At 42.2% G+C, this 18,497-nt stretch overlaps 1 protein-coding gene across 2 annotated transcripts in view; it reads right to left on the bottom strand.

Annotated features, from left to right (window-relative positions):
• The window catches only part of mark1 (MAP/microtubule affinity-regulating kinase 1), a 279,824-nt gene that overhangs the window by 111,819 nt on the left and 149,508 nt on the right, over nucleotides 1–18,497 (bottom strand). For both annotated transcript variants that reach the window (XM_084319310.1, XM_084319309.1), the window contains exon 4: nucleotides 2,380–2,428. In XM_084319310.1, the coding sequence (XP_084175436.1) occupies nucleotides 2,380–2,428 (49 nt within the window). The remainder of the gene's footprint in view (nucleotides 1–2,379; nucleotides 2,429–18,497) is intronic.

The raw sequence follows: 18,497 nt of genomic DNA on the forward strand, positions 1-18,497 counted from the left end.
CAAGCGCACGTCCCAAATTAAATCCAATGAGCAAGCGAGCGGCAGCGCGGCAACCAACTTGTGTACTTGTTGGGCTGCTGTTCCACCAACTTGTGTACTTGTTGGGCTGCTGTTCCAACCAACTTAATTGTGTTCAGCTGCGGTAGCAGTGGACATACAGTACACCTCCTATCTATGTTGGGATTATGTTTGGTCATGACAAAACAATAAAAATCGCTACTGTTAGTAATGCTGCCACCACCCACTTCAATGACAGAGCTCTCATATTTGCGAATGCATAAACTATATCTTAAATTATGGCGATGTGTCTAATATGGCTGTCGCGAAGTCATTGATAAGCGACAGCCATATTAGACACATAGCCATAATTTAAGATATAGTTTATGCATTCGCAAAATATGAGAGCGCGCCGCTGTCATTGAAGGGCTTCCTACAACAGAGCACCGCCGCTGCTGCTGCTGAAGCTGTATCAAGCCGGCAGCGGCGCACGGACGCCGGGGAAAAACCACCGCGTCGCCCCGCTGGCGTTTCAGGCTCAGCAGCCTCCACGGGCGAAATAACATATAACGTTACAGTTCCACACTGATGTACAGTGAGTGTCTAATATGGCTGTCGCGAAGTCATGCCTCTCCCTCTGAAAGCCCATCCACGCTGTGTATCATAGACTACCAGATTCACTCGTGTATAAACAAAGCCCATACAGTTATGAAATGCGCTGAACTAGAAAGCGTAACGTTATTATGTTTCGCGTTCCATTGATTAACGCCATTACCTGCTGTGCTGTAGGAAGCAGAGGTACAGTAAGTTACAGTAGGTGTAGGTTACATGTTTAATCAAAGCCCATACAATTTTTTAGATGAATGATTGTGGATATAATATAGAAAACACATCATTATGATATTTGAAATATTATGAAAAATTGTATGGGCTTTGATTAAACATGTAACCTACACCTACTGTAACTTACTGTACCTCTGCTTCCTACAGCACAGCAGGTAATGGCGTTAATCAATGAAACGCGAAACATAATAACGTTACGCTTTCTAGTTCAGCGCATTTCATAACTGTATGGGCTTTGTTTATACACAAGTGAATCTGGTAGTCTATGATACACAGCGTGGATGGGCTTTCAGAGGGAGAGGCATGACTTCGCGACAGCCATATTAGACACTCACTGTACATCAGTGTGGAACTGTAACGTTATATGTTATTTCGCCCGTGGAGGCTGCTGAGCCTGAAACGCCAGCGGGGCGACGCGGTGGTTTTTCCCCGGCGTCCGTGCGCCGCTGCCGGCTTGATACAGCTTCAGCAGCAGCAGCGGCGGTGCTCTGTTGTAGGAAGCCCTTCAATGACAGCGGCGCGCTCTCATATTTTGCGAATGCATAAACTATATCTTAAATTATGGCTATGTGTCTAATATGGCTGTCGCTTATCAATGACTTCGCGACAGCCATATTAGACACATCGCCATAATTTAAGATATAGTTTATGCATTCGCAAATATGAGAGCTCTGTCATTGAAGTGGGTGGTGGCAGCATTACTAACAGTAGCGATTTTTATTGTTTTGTCATGACCAAACATAATCCCAACATAGATAGGAGGTGTACTGTATGTCAAATGTCGGTCATATGGTGGAAGAGTTTAGTACAGTCACACAACAGAACACCGGCTGTAGTACAGTCACACAACAGAACACTGCTGGTTCGACCAGCGTTCTGCCGCGTCTCTTTGCGCGAGGGCGTGTGCTAGTGGATTGATTGATTGGCCGTGTGGCCAATCAGAGAAACGCTGAACGAAAAGCTGAACACAAGTTGGTTGCCTTTAATATTCACGCAACCCCCCCCCCAACCTCCAATGTACAGCCCCACCCAACCCCACCCCACCTACCCAACCTCCTCCAATGTACAGTTTCTATGTCAAATGTAGGTCAGTATTCCAATGTACAGTGTCCCCCCCCCCCCCCCCGCCAATGTACAGCCCCACCCCACCTACCCAACCTCCCCCAATGCACAGTTTCTATGTCAAATGTATATACACTCTTTTTCTGGATTTTTTTAGTATCACAAACAGTACTGTATTTGAAAATCTGGTATGTCATAAATGTATAGATGTAGCAGTACTGTCTATCTGTATGTCGTGTGTGTCATATGATGAATTGAAAATGGAGGACCCTGATGGAAACAAGACGAAAGTCTTTCTCAGGTCTGCATCCTCTTAACAATTGTATGTATTGAGCTGTACTGTACTGTACCCATTCTGCAATCTGTTAATAAACTTTTCAATCAATCAATCAATATGAATGTATGTATGAGTAGATAACGGCTTTGCTGAAAGAGGATCAGGGTGCCTCAGATTTACAATATATAGACTTGACTTACCTATGTTGGGGTGATTCAAGATCTTCATAACGCTTACTTCACGAAAGAGCTGCAAAGAGAGAATAGAGAATCAGTCAAGCTCAAAAATCATTCTTAACCGTGCAGAGGCTTTGTGTGTTTATTCATTAGAGCTTTTGTGCTTTCTTTTCTAATGTGGTGGTTTGTAAAGTTCATGTACATTATTTTCTTTATCCATGTGTATGGTTTTCTGATTCAGGAAAACCAATGTCAGAGAGAGAGAGAGAGAGATAAGAGGGGGAAAGAGAGAGACAGATAAGAGACAGAGAGGGAAAGAGAAAGAGAGGGGGATAAAGAGAGGAGAGAGAGAGAGAGAGAGAGAGAGAGAGAGAGAGAGAGAGAGAGAGAGAGAGAGAGAGAGAGAGAGAGAGAGAGAGAGAGAGAGAGAGAGAGAGAGAGAAAGAGGGGGAAAGAGAGAGAGAGACAGATAAGAGAGAGACAGAGAGAGAAAGAGAGGGGGATAAAGAGAGGAGAGAGAGAGAGAGAAAAAGAGAAAGATAGAGAGACAGAGAAAGAGAGAGACAGATAAGAGGGAGAGAGAGAGGGGAGAGAGAGAGAGAAAGAGAGCGAGACAGAGAAAGAGAGAGAGAGAGTGTGTATGGTTGATTAAGTAGCATGAGGTTCTCAGTGTAACACACTGTAGTTGAATTAAAACATATCAAGCAGGTCCTCTGACTCCAGCAGACAGTAAATCACATGGAAAACAGTGGGTTAAAAACAGAAGAAAACTATGAATGAGAGAAGTGGTGATTTGTGATAATCTAAGAAGATACAGGAGATTGCACTGAGATCAGAGAAAGCCACGTGTCTCAGACTCAGTGAAATCTACTTTAAATAACACTCAACTACGCAAGCAAACTTAAATTGAATTGTTAAATGAAAATTGTACATTTTCAGGGTTTTTTTGGATGACGATTTATCATTTAGATGCACCGATTAATCGATACATTAACTCTTTGACTGCCACAATGTTTTTCCATATTTACTCCATGGCACCAGCGTTTTTGAAAATTTCCAAGATTTTGGGAGAGTCATCGTATATTCTATATTATAGCTATGGAGACAATAGTATGGCTCATTTGACAGGCAATATTTATACTCCAACAGGGGAAAAAACATTTATTTCTACATACCTTTGTTCCTGCGAAATCCCAGGCTAAAACCTGTGCCGTTTCAAAATAATAGAAAGCTATCTGGCTGCATGTTAGCCTAGCTTAGCACAATGAATGGAAGCGGACATGACCAGTTAGCCTAGGCATTCTCCAACTAACACCTGTCCCGAAGGCTAACCGCTTCCATTCATTGTGCTAAGCTAGGCTAACATGCAGCCAGATAGCTTTCTACTGAATGCACAGAGAGGAAACTGGTATCTATCTTCTTGTCTCTCTCTGGAGAAGACGATAAGCAAATCTTGGTGTGTTCCTTTAAGTCTGCTGTTTGGGCGCATTACAGATTTAGTTTTGCGACAGTGTGAGAATTGTGCTACGCGAGGTGTATGTGAGCGTCAATTAGGGGTGTAACGATGCATCGATTAATCGAAATGCATCGATCCTAATGTGACGATTCAAATGCATCGATTTGAAAAAATTTGAATCGATTATAATCTAAATTAAAACTTAAAAAAATGTAATTTGTGTATTCAAAAAATGTTGGGGAATTAACTGATAGAAAATTTATCGAATTGAATCGTGGTCAAATGAAGAGATTTCATGATGCATTGAATCGTTGCCTGGAGAATCGTAATAGAATTTGATCGTTGTGAGGTCGCATCGTTACACCCCTAGTGTCAATACATTTAACGTTATGGGCCAGTATCCCTTGGACCGGTCCGTTACCAGCACACGATCCGGGAAGGCAAAAGATATCCTTCTCCCCAAAGTATTTATACAAAAACAACCTCTGCATTTAGATTCCAATCGGGCAATATGCATCATTATGTATCACTATGCAGCACTATGCAGCAATATGCATCATTATGTATCATGCACCACTATATGTATCATTATGTATCATTATGCACCACTATGCATCATTATGTATCATTATGCACCCCTATGTATCATTATGTGTCATTATGAATCACTATGCATCATTATGTATAATTATGCACCCCTATGTATCACTTACTATGCACCACTGACTATGTATCACTATTAGGGCTGCACGATTTTGGGAAATAATCTAATTGCGATTATTCTGACAGATATTGCGATTGCGATTTGCGATGCAATTATAACATATTTAAAAAAAAAATTACAAGAAGAATGTTGCTGCTTTCTGTAGTCTGGTCCCAACTGCAAAATTACTGTATTACCCTGTATTATACACTTTTACTATCATGTAGACTATTCTGCTTTGTGTTTACCGGTACATGTGATGTATTGTATACATGCACATTTATTATGTTCTTGTGTGATGTATCGCACATTTTATTGCTGTGTGATGTATTGCAAATGTTATTGCTGTCATCTTGGCCAGGTCTACCTTGCAAAGGAGATCGTGTATCTCAATGGGACTTCCTGGTTAAATAATAAAAAAAAAAAAAAAAAAAAAAAAAATTGTTTTTTTATTGCAGGCTTGGCGATTTGATAATTGCATCATTCCAAATCGCGATTTCGATTAAAAAACGATTAATCGTGCAGCCCTAATCACTATGCATCATTATGTATCACTATGCACCACTATATACTAGGGATGCCCCGATCGATCGGCCACCGATCGTTATCGGCCGATACTCAGTATAAATATGCAATCTGTGAATTCCGATAATGAGTCATATTCGCCGATCGCGGAAACCGATCAAGCGAAGCTCTCACTCGCTGTCTGTCTCAGACACACACGACCTGCAAACTGCCGCTGCTCCTCCTCCCTAGCCCCGCCCGCCCCCGTGTAGAGTTTGTAAACAAAGAGGACTGAGAGGCGGCTCCTCTGCTCGAGTCTGTAGTGCATTCGACCTGCGCTAACATTAGCTACCTAGCTATCGTTACTGTTTAAACAAAATTACCCAGTCAACTATTCACGTTTAGTAGGCATTGTCTAACGGTATTTAGCCGGCTAGCTACCGATAGCTCCTGATATCAACAAATGATCCAGAAAGTCTAGTAGTTCATACCTCCGTTAGCTTGCGTTAGTTTACTGTTCAAAACGAAATGTCCCATTGAACTAAAGTTCTGTCTTAACGTCATCTAGCCGGCTAGCAGTAGCTACAGATAGCTCTTGATATCAATGTATTATAACATTGATTTAATGCGTATTCGAGCTGAGGGCTTGCTGAATGTGAAATGACCAAAGCACAGTAACGTTACCAATAGGGTCCCGCTGCAGCGCCGGAGAATCCTTTTTGGAGCTGGAGGCTACTAGAGTACACACAGACAGTGGAGCTGTTTGCAGATAGCGAGCATTTTGACTTGTTGCGTGGTGGCGATGTCTCGCAGATAATACAAGTACAAGTCTAATTATATAATATATATATTTTATAAAAAATAAATAAATAAAAAAAACGTTTTATATAAAATAATTTTTAATTTCTTTTTAATCAAAAACAATCGGATCGGTATCGGCCGATATGGCTCACGACGATCGGTGATCGGTATCGGTGGCAAAAAACTTGATCGGGGCATCCCTACTATATACTGTACCACCATCATGTACCAGAGCAACACATTGCTCTAAGTAGACTGCATTTCACGTCTTCAGTATGTCTAGCATCAGCCTTCATTAATGGATAACCAGCCAGGGGCCGGTTACAATGATCCGTCACAAAACGGAAATAAAACAGAAGGGAAGTATTACTGTCTGAGTGTCTGTTGGATTGTTTATAAATTGTAACCTCACAAGATCCTGTGTTTGCTTTGCTAATGGAAGGCGACATAATCTGTCAGTTCCAAAAGATCATCCTCTCTTTTCCGTCTGTCAAAACGGACACAATCTGGCGAAGACAGATCAAAATGGATACTCCTCGTTAAAAATAATTCAAAACAGGCGTAGACTGACAGACACGAGGGATCAATGTAGCCGCTCCCTCAGCTGGTGTCTGGCCACATACAACACCCAGGCTGTGACCCTCTGGACGTCAGATCCACACTTTCAACAATGTCATGGGCCATAATATTCTTCCAAGTTTCCTTTGGCTTGTGCTTAAAGGGTTTCCCTGACCGGGAAACGGTTACCAAAAGCTGTCGTTGGACTAAAACACAGCCATATGCATCTTATAAACCTCCTGGGGGGAGGAGGGAGGGGGTGGGGGGTAACAGAGTTCACAACAGAAGTTCCATAATGCCTGACGGAGGTCCCCGTGGCTCCGGTCTCCACAGTAGCAGCAGCGTTTCCGGGGTGATGGTGGAGCATGTCTCATGCTGCGAGAGGGCTGTCCTCTCTATGTGTCTGTCCTCTCTGTGCGTCTGTCCTCTCTATGTGTGTCTGTCCTCTCTGTGTGTCTGTCCTCTCTGTGTGTCTGTCCTCTCTGTGAGTCTGTCCTCTCTCTGCGTCTGTCCTCTCTCTGAGTCTGTCCTCTCTGTGTGTCTGTCCTCTCTGTGTGTCTGTCCTCTCTGTGTGTCTGTCCTCTCTGTGCATCTGTCCTCTCTGTGCATCTGTCCTATCTGTGTGTCTGTCCTCTCTCTGTGTGTCTGTCCTCTCTCTGTGCGTCTGTGCTCTCTCTGTGTGTCTGTCCTATCTCTGTGTGTCTGTCCTATCTCTGTGTGTCTGTCCTCTCTCTGTGAGTCGGTCCTCTCTCTGTGAGTCAGTCCTCTCTCTGTGTGTCTGTCCTTAGTAATTTTGCTGACGCTTTTATCCAAAGCGACTTACACGTTTCGTACGACAAGTTACAAGGAAGGATACAACTCTTACAGTTGAGTAACAATGTTCATCAAACAGTGCTGAAACGTGGGTGCTGCAGTGTGATTGATTGATTGATTGAAAGGTTTATTAACAGATTGCAGAATGGGTACAGTTGAGTGCATAGTAGTAAAGACTAGGGGTGTAACAATGCATCGACCATAAGGTCGAATAGCATCAAATCGAATCGTGGTCAAATTAATAATCGTTGCCTGAAGAATCATAATCGAATCGAAGTGGGGTCAAATATTTACACCCCTATTATTGACCTATAGTCCATTCATGCTGAGTGAATCAGTTCCCCCGGCCACATTTGTGTATTCAAAATGTTTTGAGGAATTAACTGATCGAAAATGTATTTAATCGAATCGCATCGAATCATGGTCAAGAGAGATTTCATGATGCATTGAATCGTTGCCTGAAGAATTGTAATCGAATCGAAGTGGGGTCAATTATTTACACCCCTAGTAAAGACATTAGTATAGTAGGAACAGTGCATGATAGTATAAGATAGTAATAATTAATTTCAGATATTGATTGAAGGTGTGGTTTTAGTCGACGGCGAAAGATTGATCGGGTTTTCGGATTCATTCTAGCTGGCGTTACAGATAACATTCAGCAGCTCTGACGTTTGATAGCTAATGTCAGCACTAATGTATAACAGCAAAAAGAGGATGACGACATAACATGAGGGCAGCCATACGTAATACAACAAGCTAGCTGGTGACTTGTTATTGGCTAACACTAGTTCAATAATATAGCGTAACAAAGAAATCCATATAAACCAATTTCCTGGTATTCTGCCCAACAAATTTTGTCAGCTTTTTTTTTATAGCAAATACTTATTTGCTTCTAATTGTCCAGATATAACACATTTTCTTCATGTTCATTGTAGTCACGTAACTTTTGATGGCAATGCCGTAACCATCACCGGTATTCTCTGCCGGCTTAACCTAATTTTACTGTCCTGTTCTCATTCACTAAAATGAAATCCAGTTTGCCGTCTACCATCTGCCTGAATCCACGTGGACAACAGGAGAACTCACGAAATGACCTTCAACCCAACCTAAAGATCAATACTCTCCTGGACAGTTTAAAACCATGCTCGCAAACCACTTTGTGTTAGCGTGGAACTGTTTTACCTCAATGTTAAAGTGTTTTGTGCAACTATTCTTTAACTTCATCACTCTGCATTGCAGTAAATAAAGGAAACTTCCTCTGTGATATTTTTTTTGTTTAAATAAAAGTTTGAAACGGTTGTGGTAGATGGCAGGTCTCGGGTCAGTTTTGCTTCTCCAAACCTCTGCCATTATGTTGTAGGAGGGCACTAATATCTGACCTTAAACCAGCGTTCCACCCACCCCTCCTTTACAGCAAATACAAATATAGCTCCAAGCACTCTCCTCTCACTCTCTGGTGCCTTATCGATTGGACAGAGATGTGTGTATGTGTTGTCATCCAAATGGACGAGAGACAGACAGAGGGAGAGAGAGAGAGAGACACAGTGAGAGAGAGAGAGACAGAGGGAGAGGGAGAGACAGAGGGAGAGGGAGAGGGAAGAGAGAGAGAGAGAGAGAGAGAGAGAGGACTGGCTTTCTCTAGTAGTCTAGTACAACCAACAACTGAGAATGGGACAGCTGTGCACCAAGCTATAGCAGGTAAAAGTGACCAATGACAAGTTCTGTAGGAGTAGCCTTCTAAATATTGAGTACTATCAAAACACAATATCCATAATATGGATATACTGTTCTTGATATTAACATAGAAAGACAATCTCCATATCAATATATATATATAATTAGGGCTGTCAAAATGTATGCTTTAATTTGAGATTCATTAAAATTATTTAAAGCATTCAAATAAATTAATCTAAATTAATCTATGGGGTGAAAAATCTTCATTCTTAGTGCCGCGGATATAAGAAAGAGGTCTAGCTGAGTCAATGTTGATGGTTTTGTTGAACATTTGTATTTCACAGGAGAGAAACTGTATTCAAAGAAAGCTATTAAAATAGTCTTTGAATCTAAATATACTTTCTTTGTGTTGATTTTACATTAATTCCATGATTTTACTCAAGTAAATATCTGTTACAAGCTTCGGTCTTAAGTAGAAAAATGCTATTTTTAATCTAGATTAATTACAGAAAATTGAGAGATTAATTAGTTAATTATTTTTAATCTATTGACAGCACTAATATAAATATATCTGTACATATCCCGACACGTACCTACTCTTACTAGTTACGCTGCTGGCCAGTATGACTTACTATTACCAATAGTGTCTTTATACCTGTATCACTGTACATACAGTATTAATACTAATACTGCATATAATCATTGTTACATATCTGTAGATACTATATCTATACATATATATTTATTCTCACTGTATCTATAGATAATATATCTACCGTACTTTTCGGACTATAAACCGCAGCTTTTCCCCCCCATTTTTCGACCCTGCGGTTTATATAACGGTGCGGCTAATCTATGAATTTTTACAGCTAACTGGGTGCACTCCCTCAGCTCTGTGACCGTCAGATCAGACTCCTAAATCTGCTGCAGCAGTGCACGTCAACCACGTCAACAAACCATTACGGCAAGAGTCTAGTGTATGAGCAGCTCAGGGCTCCTCTTTCAACATGCTGCCTACCTACTGTACCCGGCGCTGCTAACTGGCTAACGTTATGAGAGCTAACGTTGCTACCTACTGTACCCGGCGCTGCTAACTGGCTAACGTTATGAGAGCTAACGTTGCTACCTACTGTACCCGGCGCTGCTAACTGGCTAACATTATGAGAGCTAACGTTGCTACCTACTGTACCCGGAGCTGCTAACTGGCTAACGTTATGAGAGCTAACGTTGCTACCTACTATACCCAGAGCTGCAAACTGGGAGCTGCTAACTGGCTAACGTTATGAGAGCTAACGTTGCTACCTACTGTACCCGGCGCTGCTAACTGGCTAACGTTATGAGAGCTAACGTTGCTACCTACTGTACCCGGAGCTGCTAACTGGCTAACGTTATGAGAGCTAACGTTGCTACCTACTGTACCTGGAGCTGCTAACTGGCTAACGTTATGAGAGCTAATGTTGCTACCTACTGTACCCGGAGCTGCTAACTGACTAACGTTATGAGAGCTAACGTTGCTACCTACTGTACCCGGCCGGCGCTGCTAACTGGCTAACGTTATGAGAGCTAACGTTGCTACCTACTGTACCCGGCGCTGCTAACTGGCTATCGTTCCTGTTTAAACAAAAATGTTAATAAATGGGAGCTTCCTCAAACAGCCATCTCTTTCCCGACAATCCCCTCTGTGCACGAACCCTTACATATGGTAATTAAACATTAAAACACCTGCGGCTTATAGTCCAGTGCGGCTTATATATGTACACATCATTCAATTTAGCTGCTGCGGCTTATATTCAGGTGCGGCTTATAGTGCGAAAAGTACGGTACCTGTACATATCCCTTACCTACTATTACTAGTTACACTGCTGGCCAGTGTGACTTACTACTAGAGCTGTGAATCTTCACTGGCCTCACGATTCAATTACGATTCAGCTGTCCACGATTCGATTCTACGATGCATCCTGATGCAGCTCAATAATATACTCAATAATATATTACATCCTCAATTTTATAATCTATATTTACTGCACATGGCTACCTTTTCATCAATTAATACAAGCAGTCAGATAAATTAATTTATTCAGAAAGTCTCAGAATGTCAAAATAAATGTCTTTACTAGTGTTGCATGACACAGATACTAGAAAGGTATCTCGATACCCAGCTGTTAAAAATGGTTCAATACAATGCTGTAGTTGAGTGGATGCATGACCAGAGCACTAGCTTTAATAATATAATAATAATAGGGCTGTCCCCGACTAAGGATTTGGATAGTCGACTATGATTGGCCAAAATGTGCAATTTTTATCATTCCATTTGGGCTGTGGGGGGTGCTTAATGTCTGAAGGAGTCGACTGAAGGCTTCTTGTCCTCTGCAAAAGCATGCAATTGGTCCACTGATGGATACATCTTGATATTTGTCTAGTCTAGTGTGTTCATTAGATGGGTGAAATCCTCTTTCAGTGCCTGTTTTCTTAGGCAGTTAGCCTCTGGTATGCGTGCCATTAGCGTTAGCCACACTTCTAGGCCTCTTTTCTTTTGGAAAGAATGATAAAAAAATATATATATATATTTTTTTTTTTAATAAAAAAAAATATTGTATTAGACTAAGGTTGGCAGTCGACTACGGCTCCTTTCGACCGATTAGTAGACTATTCGACTAATAGGGGTCAGCCCTAAATAATAATATATTTGATTTGTAGGGCGCTTTAGTTTATAGTTGTGGAGCAAATCCCAAAGCGCTACATTGTAAAAGAACATTTTTTTTTAACTGATCAAAAACTAATCGAAGTCAAATGAAGAGATTTCATGATGCATTGAATCGTTGCCTGAAGAATCTTAATCGAATCGAAGTGGGGTCAAATATTTACACCCCTACTACGAACACAAAATGAGTTAAAGATGGGGGCAATATCTGGTAATGACAAGAAGTCAAAATTAGTTACTTAGAAAAAGTAGTTCAAGCTACTTTGTAAAACAAGATCCTGATGTTGTCTATTTGTTTGGCCCCTGATCCGATAGAGTATTTGTCAATACAGAGTCCCGATCTGATATTTGTATTTTCCTAGATAATATGTGTTGTACAGTGTACACTTCAAGTATATTGAAGTTAGTAAAAATCAAATCCAGCAACCAACTGTGTTCCATACAGTGCATAAAATATTTAAATCTACACTGTGAAACTGTATATAAAATGTTCCAATACAATCAATACAAAGCGTTTGTATTACTCAAACTGTTAAATCATGTAAATCATTTTTGGACGATGAACAAACAGCATTTCATGACCCAGCATATCATCTTGACTTGCTATTTAAAAAAATCTGATCTCCCGTTTTAAACCATTATTGAGCAAAAGCTGAACTATTTCACAAGTTACGACCAGTCAGGTTAAAACAGGCTAATACACTAATATAAATGTACGACTTTGCTGCGATCTCGCTCTCCCCCAGAGAATAAAGATAACGGATATAAACTTATAAATATATATAAACAACCCATACTTTTTAATTTAACTCAGCAGGAAAAGGTTAGGGTACTGGTAGGGTAAACACTAGGGGGCTGGGAGGGTAAACTCTAGGGTGCTGGGAGGGTAAACACTAGGGGGCTGGACCCTGGGAGGGTAAACACTAGGGGGCTGGGAGGGTAAACACTAGGGTGCTGGTAGGGTAAACACTATGGTGCTGGGAGGGTAAACTCCATTGGGGCTGGGAGGGTAAACTCTATGGGGCTGAGAGGGTAAACAATATGGGGCTGGGAGGGTAAACACTAGGGGGCTGGACCCTGGGAGGGTAAACACTAGGGGGCTGGACCCTGGGAGGGTAAACACTAGGGGGCTGGGAGGGTAAACTCTATGGGGCTGGGAGGGTAAACTCCATTGGGGCTGGGAGGGTAAACACTATGGGGCTGGGAGGGTAAACACTAGGGGGCTGGGAGGGTAAACACTAGGGGGCTGGGAGGGTAAACACTAGGGGGCTGGGAGGGTAAACTCCATTGGGGCTGGGAGGGTAAACTCTATGGGGCTGGAAGCGTAAACACTATGGGGCTGGGAGGGTAAACACTATGGGGCTGGGAGGGTAAACACTAGGGGGCTGGACCCTGGGATGGTAAACACTAGGGGGATGGGAGGGTAAACTCCATTGGGGCTGGGAGGGTAAACTCTATGGGGCTGGGAGGGTAAACACTAGGGGGCTGGGAGGGTAAACACTAGGGGGCTGGGAGGGTAAACACTAGGGGGCTGGGAGGGTAAACACTAGGGGGCTGGGAGGGTAAACACTATGGGGCTGAGAGGGTAAACACTAGGGGGCTGGGAGGGTAAACACTAGGGGGCTGGGAGGGTAAACTCTATGGGGCTGGTAGGGTAAACTCTATGGGGCTGGTAGGGTAAACACTAGGGGGCTGGACTTCCTTTCTGGACTTCCATTTTAAAATCTTATTCAGACATATTTTTTATGAATGTTGACCCATGCCCTCTTATTGCATTATTTGGTCTGACACCGGAGAACGCTGCAATATCTATTGGGCAATCCAATGCCATGGCCTTTGCCTCACTCATTGCCAGACGCCTCATCCTATTCAACTGGAAGGCAGCCACACTTACACTGGATGAGGGATGTTATGTCTCTTATACATATAGAGAAAATCAGATTTACAACACAAGGCCACACAGATACCTTCCACAAAACATGGCAGCCCTTCCTATCTCATTTCAAAACCCATATGACTCCTTCCAAACTTTGGACCCCATGACCCCCCCTCCTCCCCCCCCCCCCCCCCATCTACCTTCCTGACACTGCTAGCCCACGTATGGCTGGGGAGATGGCATTGTGGTGGTCTGGTAAGGGTGTTAAATTTACTTTCCATTTGATTTGTTTTACCATCTGGAAATTACGCTACTAAAATGGAGAGTATTACTTATATTATATATTATTATTACCGTCTTTCCTATTTATATTTTTTCTTGTTTTCTTTTAATTTTACTTCATTTCTTTTTGCGTAGTTTTGTCTGTCACATCTGTATTTATGTTTAATTACCTAATTTTTTTTATTTATTTTACATGTATGTTTGTCGTCGCCCTCACTGGGTAGGATGGGGTGGGATTAGGGGATAGGAATGGGGAAGGAAATGGAAGTTGTATAATTTGGATAACTGAAATGTATAAATCTGCATAAATTCTTCCAATAAAAAAAGATAAACCAAAAAAAATTAAACTATGGGGCTGGGAGGGTAAACACTAGGGGGCTGGGCGGGTAAACTATGGGGCTGGGAGGGTAAACACTAGGGGGCTGGGAGGGTAAACACTAGGGGGCTGGGAGGGTAAACTCTATGGGGCTGGGAGGGTAAACACTAGGGGGCTGGTAGGGTAAACTCTAGGGGGCTGGGAGGGTAAACACTAGGGGGCTGGGAGGGTAAACTCTAGGGGGCTGAGAGGGTAAACACTAGGGGGCTGGGAGGGTAAACTCTAGGGGGCTGGGAGGGTAAAGTCAGGGGGCTGGGAGGGTAAAGTCAGGGGGCTGGGAGGGTAAAGTGAGAAATGGGCTCCAGAGTATGTTCCAATCCCACCTCAAGACCCATCTCTTCTCCACTGCCTTCTCTTAGTCCTCCCTCCTCTTTTCCATTGCATAGTACAGTTTTCAATCAATCAATAACAACATTAACCAGACTCTCGTTGTGTCTATTCTACTAGCGTTAACGTTACCTCTTGTGTCTATTCTACTAATGTTAACATTACCTCTTGTGTCTATTCTACTAGCGTTAACGTTACCTCTCGTGTCTATTCTACTAATGTTAGCATTAGGTAATAACCGGTTTAAAATGGATGATGGCGTTGTGTCTATTCTACTAGCATTAACATTACTAGTACAAACAATCAATAGCAAGTTATATTGATATTTGCACGCTATGTATGCTAGCCGCAATGCTAACTATTATAATGGTAAAACGCAATCACATTAGCACGTAAGCTAACAAATCAGCGATATTTTTGTGAGACTAAACTCTCCGCTCTTGGTGGTAAATTGTGTTGGTGTTGGTTTTGTTTAATCAATAAATGAGGCAGAATACACATTGAATGCATCCTTTTTTGTTTATTGCACTTTGTTCCTGCTGCAAACAAATAATGAATGCTACGCGAGGCTATATAAAGATGGCGGTGTTGTGTTTTGTGCAGGACGTCTCCCTTGTAGCGCAATGATAATATAGTGACAATTCTCTCTTCTGACCAATCAGTGGTCTGCAGTGTTTCATGTCAATTTTCTGGTATCGCTTCTACTCGTTTGGAACCTCAACAAAGCAGGTACTAAAAAAGTACCCGGTACCAGGTACCATCCGCAAATTTTGGCAATGGAAAACCGAAAAGGCAGAGTAGAGTCGAGTAACGTCACGGTGACCAATTGCAGTCACTCTTATTGTCTGGGACCAAATACGGCCACGCCCCACTCCCAGTAAAAAGTGGGAATCTCTAGAATGGGTTTGGGGCGACGCTAGTATACGGAAGTGGCTCTCAAGGTGACAATTAGACAACACTTTATGTTGTCAGTAGATGGCAGCATTGGTTTAAAATAGGGATGCTCGATATTGGCTTTTTTACCGATACCGATATCAAGTTTCAAGTTCAAGTTTCTTTAATAGTTGTCATACAGAAGTACAGAATACTTTTGTACAAAATGCTTCTTACTGTTGCGCTCCAGAGACTGTGCATGACGATATAGTCCAACTCTTAATTTCCGATACCGATATCAACCGATATCACATTTTAATGCCGATATCGGCCGATAATATCGGTAGGCTGATAATATCGGACATCATTTCTATAGAAATATATAAAAAAAAATATAATTTTTTATTTTTATTTTTTTTTCAAACAGATACCGATATTTTCCGATATCACATTTTAATGCCGATATCGGCTGATAATATCGGTAGGCCGATAATATCGGACATCCCTAGTTTAAAATTAAAAGGTGAAAATGTTGAAAACTACAACACTGCATTTCCCAAGAGCGTTAGCACAGGTCGCAGGTCACTGGGATGTGTCTATATTCTTCGACGTGATCTGAACAGCGGTAAACTAATACTGCGACCTCAGTATAGCGACCGCGAATGGTCAACTAATTATCTTACCAAAAGTGTGCTGGTAGCGTTACATATGTTGTCTAAAGGGGGACATATGGTACAATTTAAGATTCTAATGATAATCGGCATATAAAGGACAACATGGAGCATCGTTAATTTGTAAGAAACCTCAATGAAAACGGCGCAGGGTGCTATTGTTATGAAAATGTGATAGAATCCTATAAAAATTTTGACGCATTTGGTTTACGTTCCGTTAGGTACCATGCAGTGGAAAAGGGGCACTTGTGTGTTTGTGTTATGCTCATCTTAGTTTACACTTGGTGTAAAGCGATTTCGAGTTCTGGAATAGTGCTATACAAATATAAATAATTTTTATTAGTTAACATTTTTAGTTTTGTGAGAATAGCACCATCATGAGGCCAAATGGCTCAAAACAGGCCTCCTTGCTAAACCCTTAAAAATGTAGAAGTGTGTACGAAGTATGACAATCATGAATGAGTGAATATCATAAACAAAAAAAAACAGTTGTGATATTCAGAGCGTGAACTCTGTGGTGAACTCAGTTCAAAACCAAGTAAATGAAGCTTAAGTGAGAAAATTGTTAATATGTCTCTCTCTCAAACACACACACAAAATGGCATGTGACAAAACAGAAGGCAGTCGAAGGTCACCTACCTGCTTAGAATGCAAAATGTGAAACTAAGGGAAGAGAGGAGAGGGGGAAAGAGAGAGAAAGGCAAAATGCTAAATGGTGGAGTGAGTGTGAAGTGAGTGGAGAGAGAGAGGGGTGGAATGGTGCAACACCAGCCACCGAAGTCAGAAGCGCCACAACAACACAGGGTGACAGACACCGTCCCCGGCAACTCTTTTCCTGTCACCGGAGACTATTTATGTCCCCGGAAACTCTTTGTCCCCGGAAACTCTTTGTCCCCGGAAACTCTTCTCCTGTCCCGAGGCAACTCTTCTCCTGTCCGAGGCAACTCTTCTCCTGTCCGAGGCAACTCTTCTCCTGTCCGAGGCAACTCTTTTCCTGTCCCGAGGCAACTCTATTCCTGTCCCCAGCAACTATTTTCCTGTCCGAGGCAACTATTCTCCTGTCCATAGCAACTCTTCTCCTGTCCACAGCAACTCTTCTCCTGTCCACAGCAACTCTCTTCCTGTCCCCAGCAACTCTTCTCCTGTCCATAGCAACTCTTCTCCTGTCCATAGCAACTCTTCTCCTGTCCACAGCAACTCTTTTCCTGTCCCGAGGCAACTCTTTTTCTGTCCCTGGCAACTCTTTTCCTGTCCGAGGCAACTCTACTCCTGTCCACAGCAACTCTTTTCCTGTCCGGAGGCAACTATTTTCCTGTCCCCAGCAACTATTTTCCTGTCCCCAGCAACTCTCTGTCCCAAACTATTATTTTCCTGTCCCCAACAACTATTTTCTTGTCCCCAACAACTCTTTTCCTGTCCGAGGCAACTCTTTTCCAGTCCCCGGCAACTCTTCTCTTGTCCCCGGCAACTCTTCTCTTGTCCCCGAAAACTCTTCCTGTCCCCAGCAACTATTTCTGTCCCGGCAACTATTTCTGTCCCGGCAACTCTTTCCTGGAGAGCTTAAAGGGATAGTTCACAATTATAATCTTAATAATTTCCTACTTACCATTGGTTTTGTTGGTCAGTCGAGTCCTTTCTCAGCACAATCAATGCTGCTCTTCATACTAGCAGCTAGGGCTGGACGGTATGGTCTAAAATGTATATCACGGTATTATTTTGAAGGATAGACTAACAGGATTTATCGCGGTATATTCATTTATCTTAAAATGTCTATATAAATGCTTCTGAAGGGGTAACACACTGGTATGGCAGCTATTACTGTACTTGTGTATTACTAGGACACATTTCACATAGTACAGAGGTATTTTAAGAACATTTATTGTGCAAAACTGCAATAGAAAAATGCAAAACCTTTTCTCAAGTGTCTGCTGGCAGGTAACGCATATCTTGGATTGTGTTTTGACCATGTCTTTAAAGCCCTTTTTTTTTTATATATATATAATTTCTTAGCATTTTTACAGCTTTATTGGTCACGCAGGACCGACAGAGGCGACGGCGAACGGGAGGAGATGTGGGGAGGACATGCGACAAATAACGATGGGAGCTGGGATCGAACCCGGGTCGGCCGCGTAGGTGCGCGAGGCACTATGGTATGCGCCACGAGGGCGCCCCTTTAAAGCCCTTTCTATCGACAGTTTGAAAAGGAACCATGTCCTTACACAAGTAAACAGTGACAGCGTTTGTTATGTCGGTCCACCACTGCTGACCTATATACTATAGCTAATGTCCATCAATATATTCCTTTGGAATGAAATAGGTTCAAGAATCTAATCAGGATTGTTAGCAGAGAGAGAGAGAGATAGAGAGGGAGGGGGAGAGAGAGCGTTGAGAGAGGGGGCTGCTAGGAGTTTAGCCAACGTTTTTTTTAATGATTCTGTTACAGCTGCTGACCTATATACTATAGCTAATGTCCATCAATATATTCTAGGGATGTCCGATATTATCGGCCGACCGATATTATCGGCCG

The sequence above is a fragment of the Notolepis coatsorum genome (genome assembly GCF_963971535.1).
Source record: "Notolepis coatsorum genome assembly, chromosome: 7".
NCBI lineage: Eukaryota > Metazoa > Chordata > Actinopteri > Aulopiformes > Paralepididae > Notolepis > Notolepis coatsorum.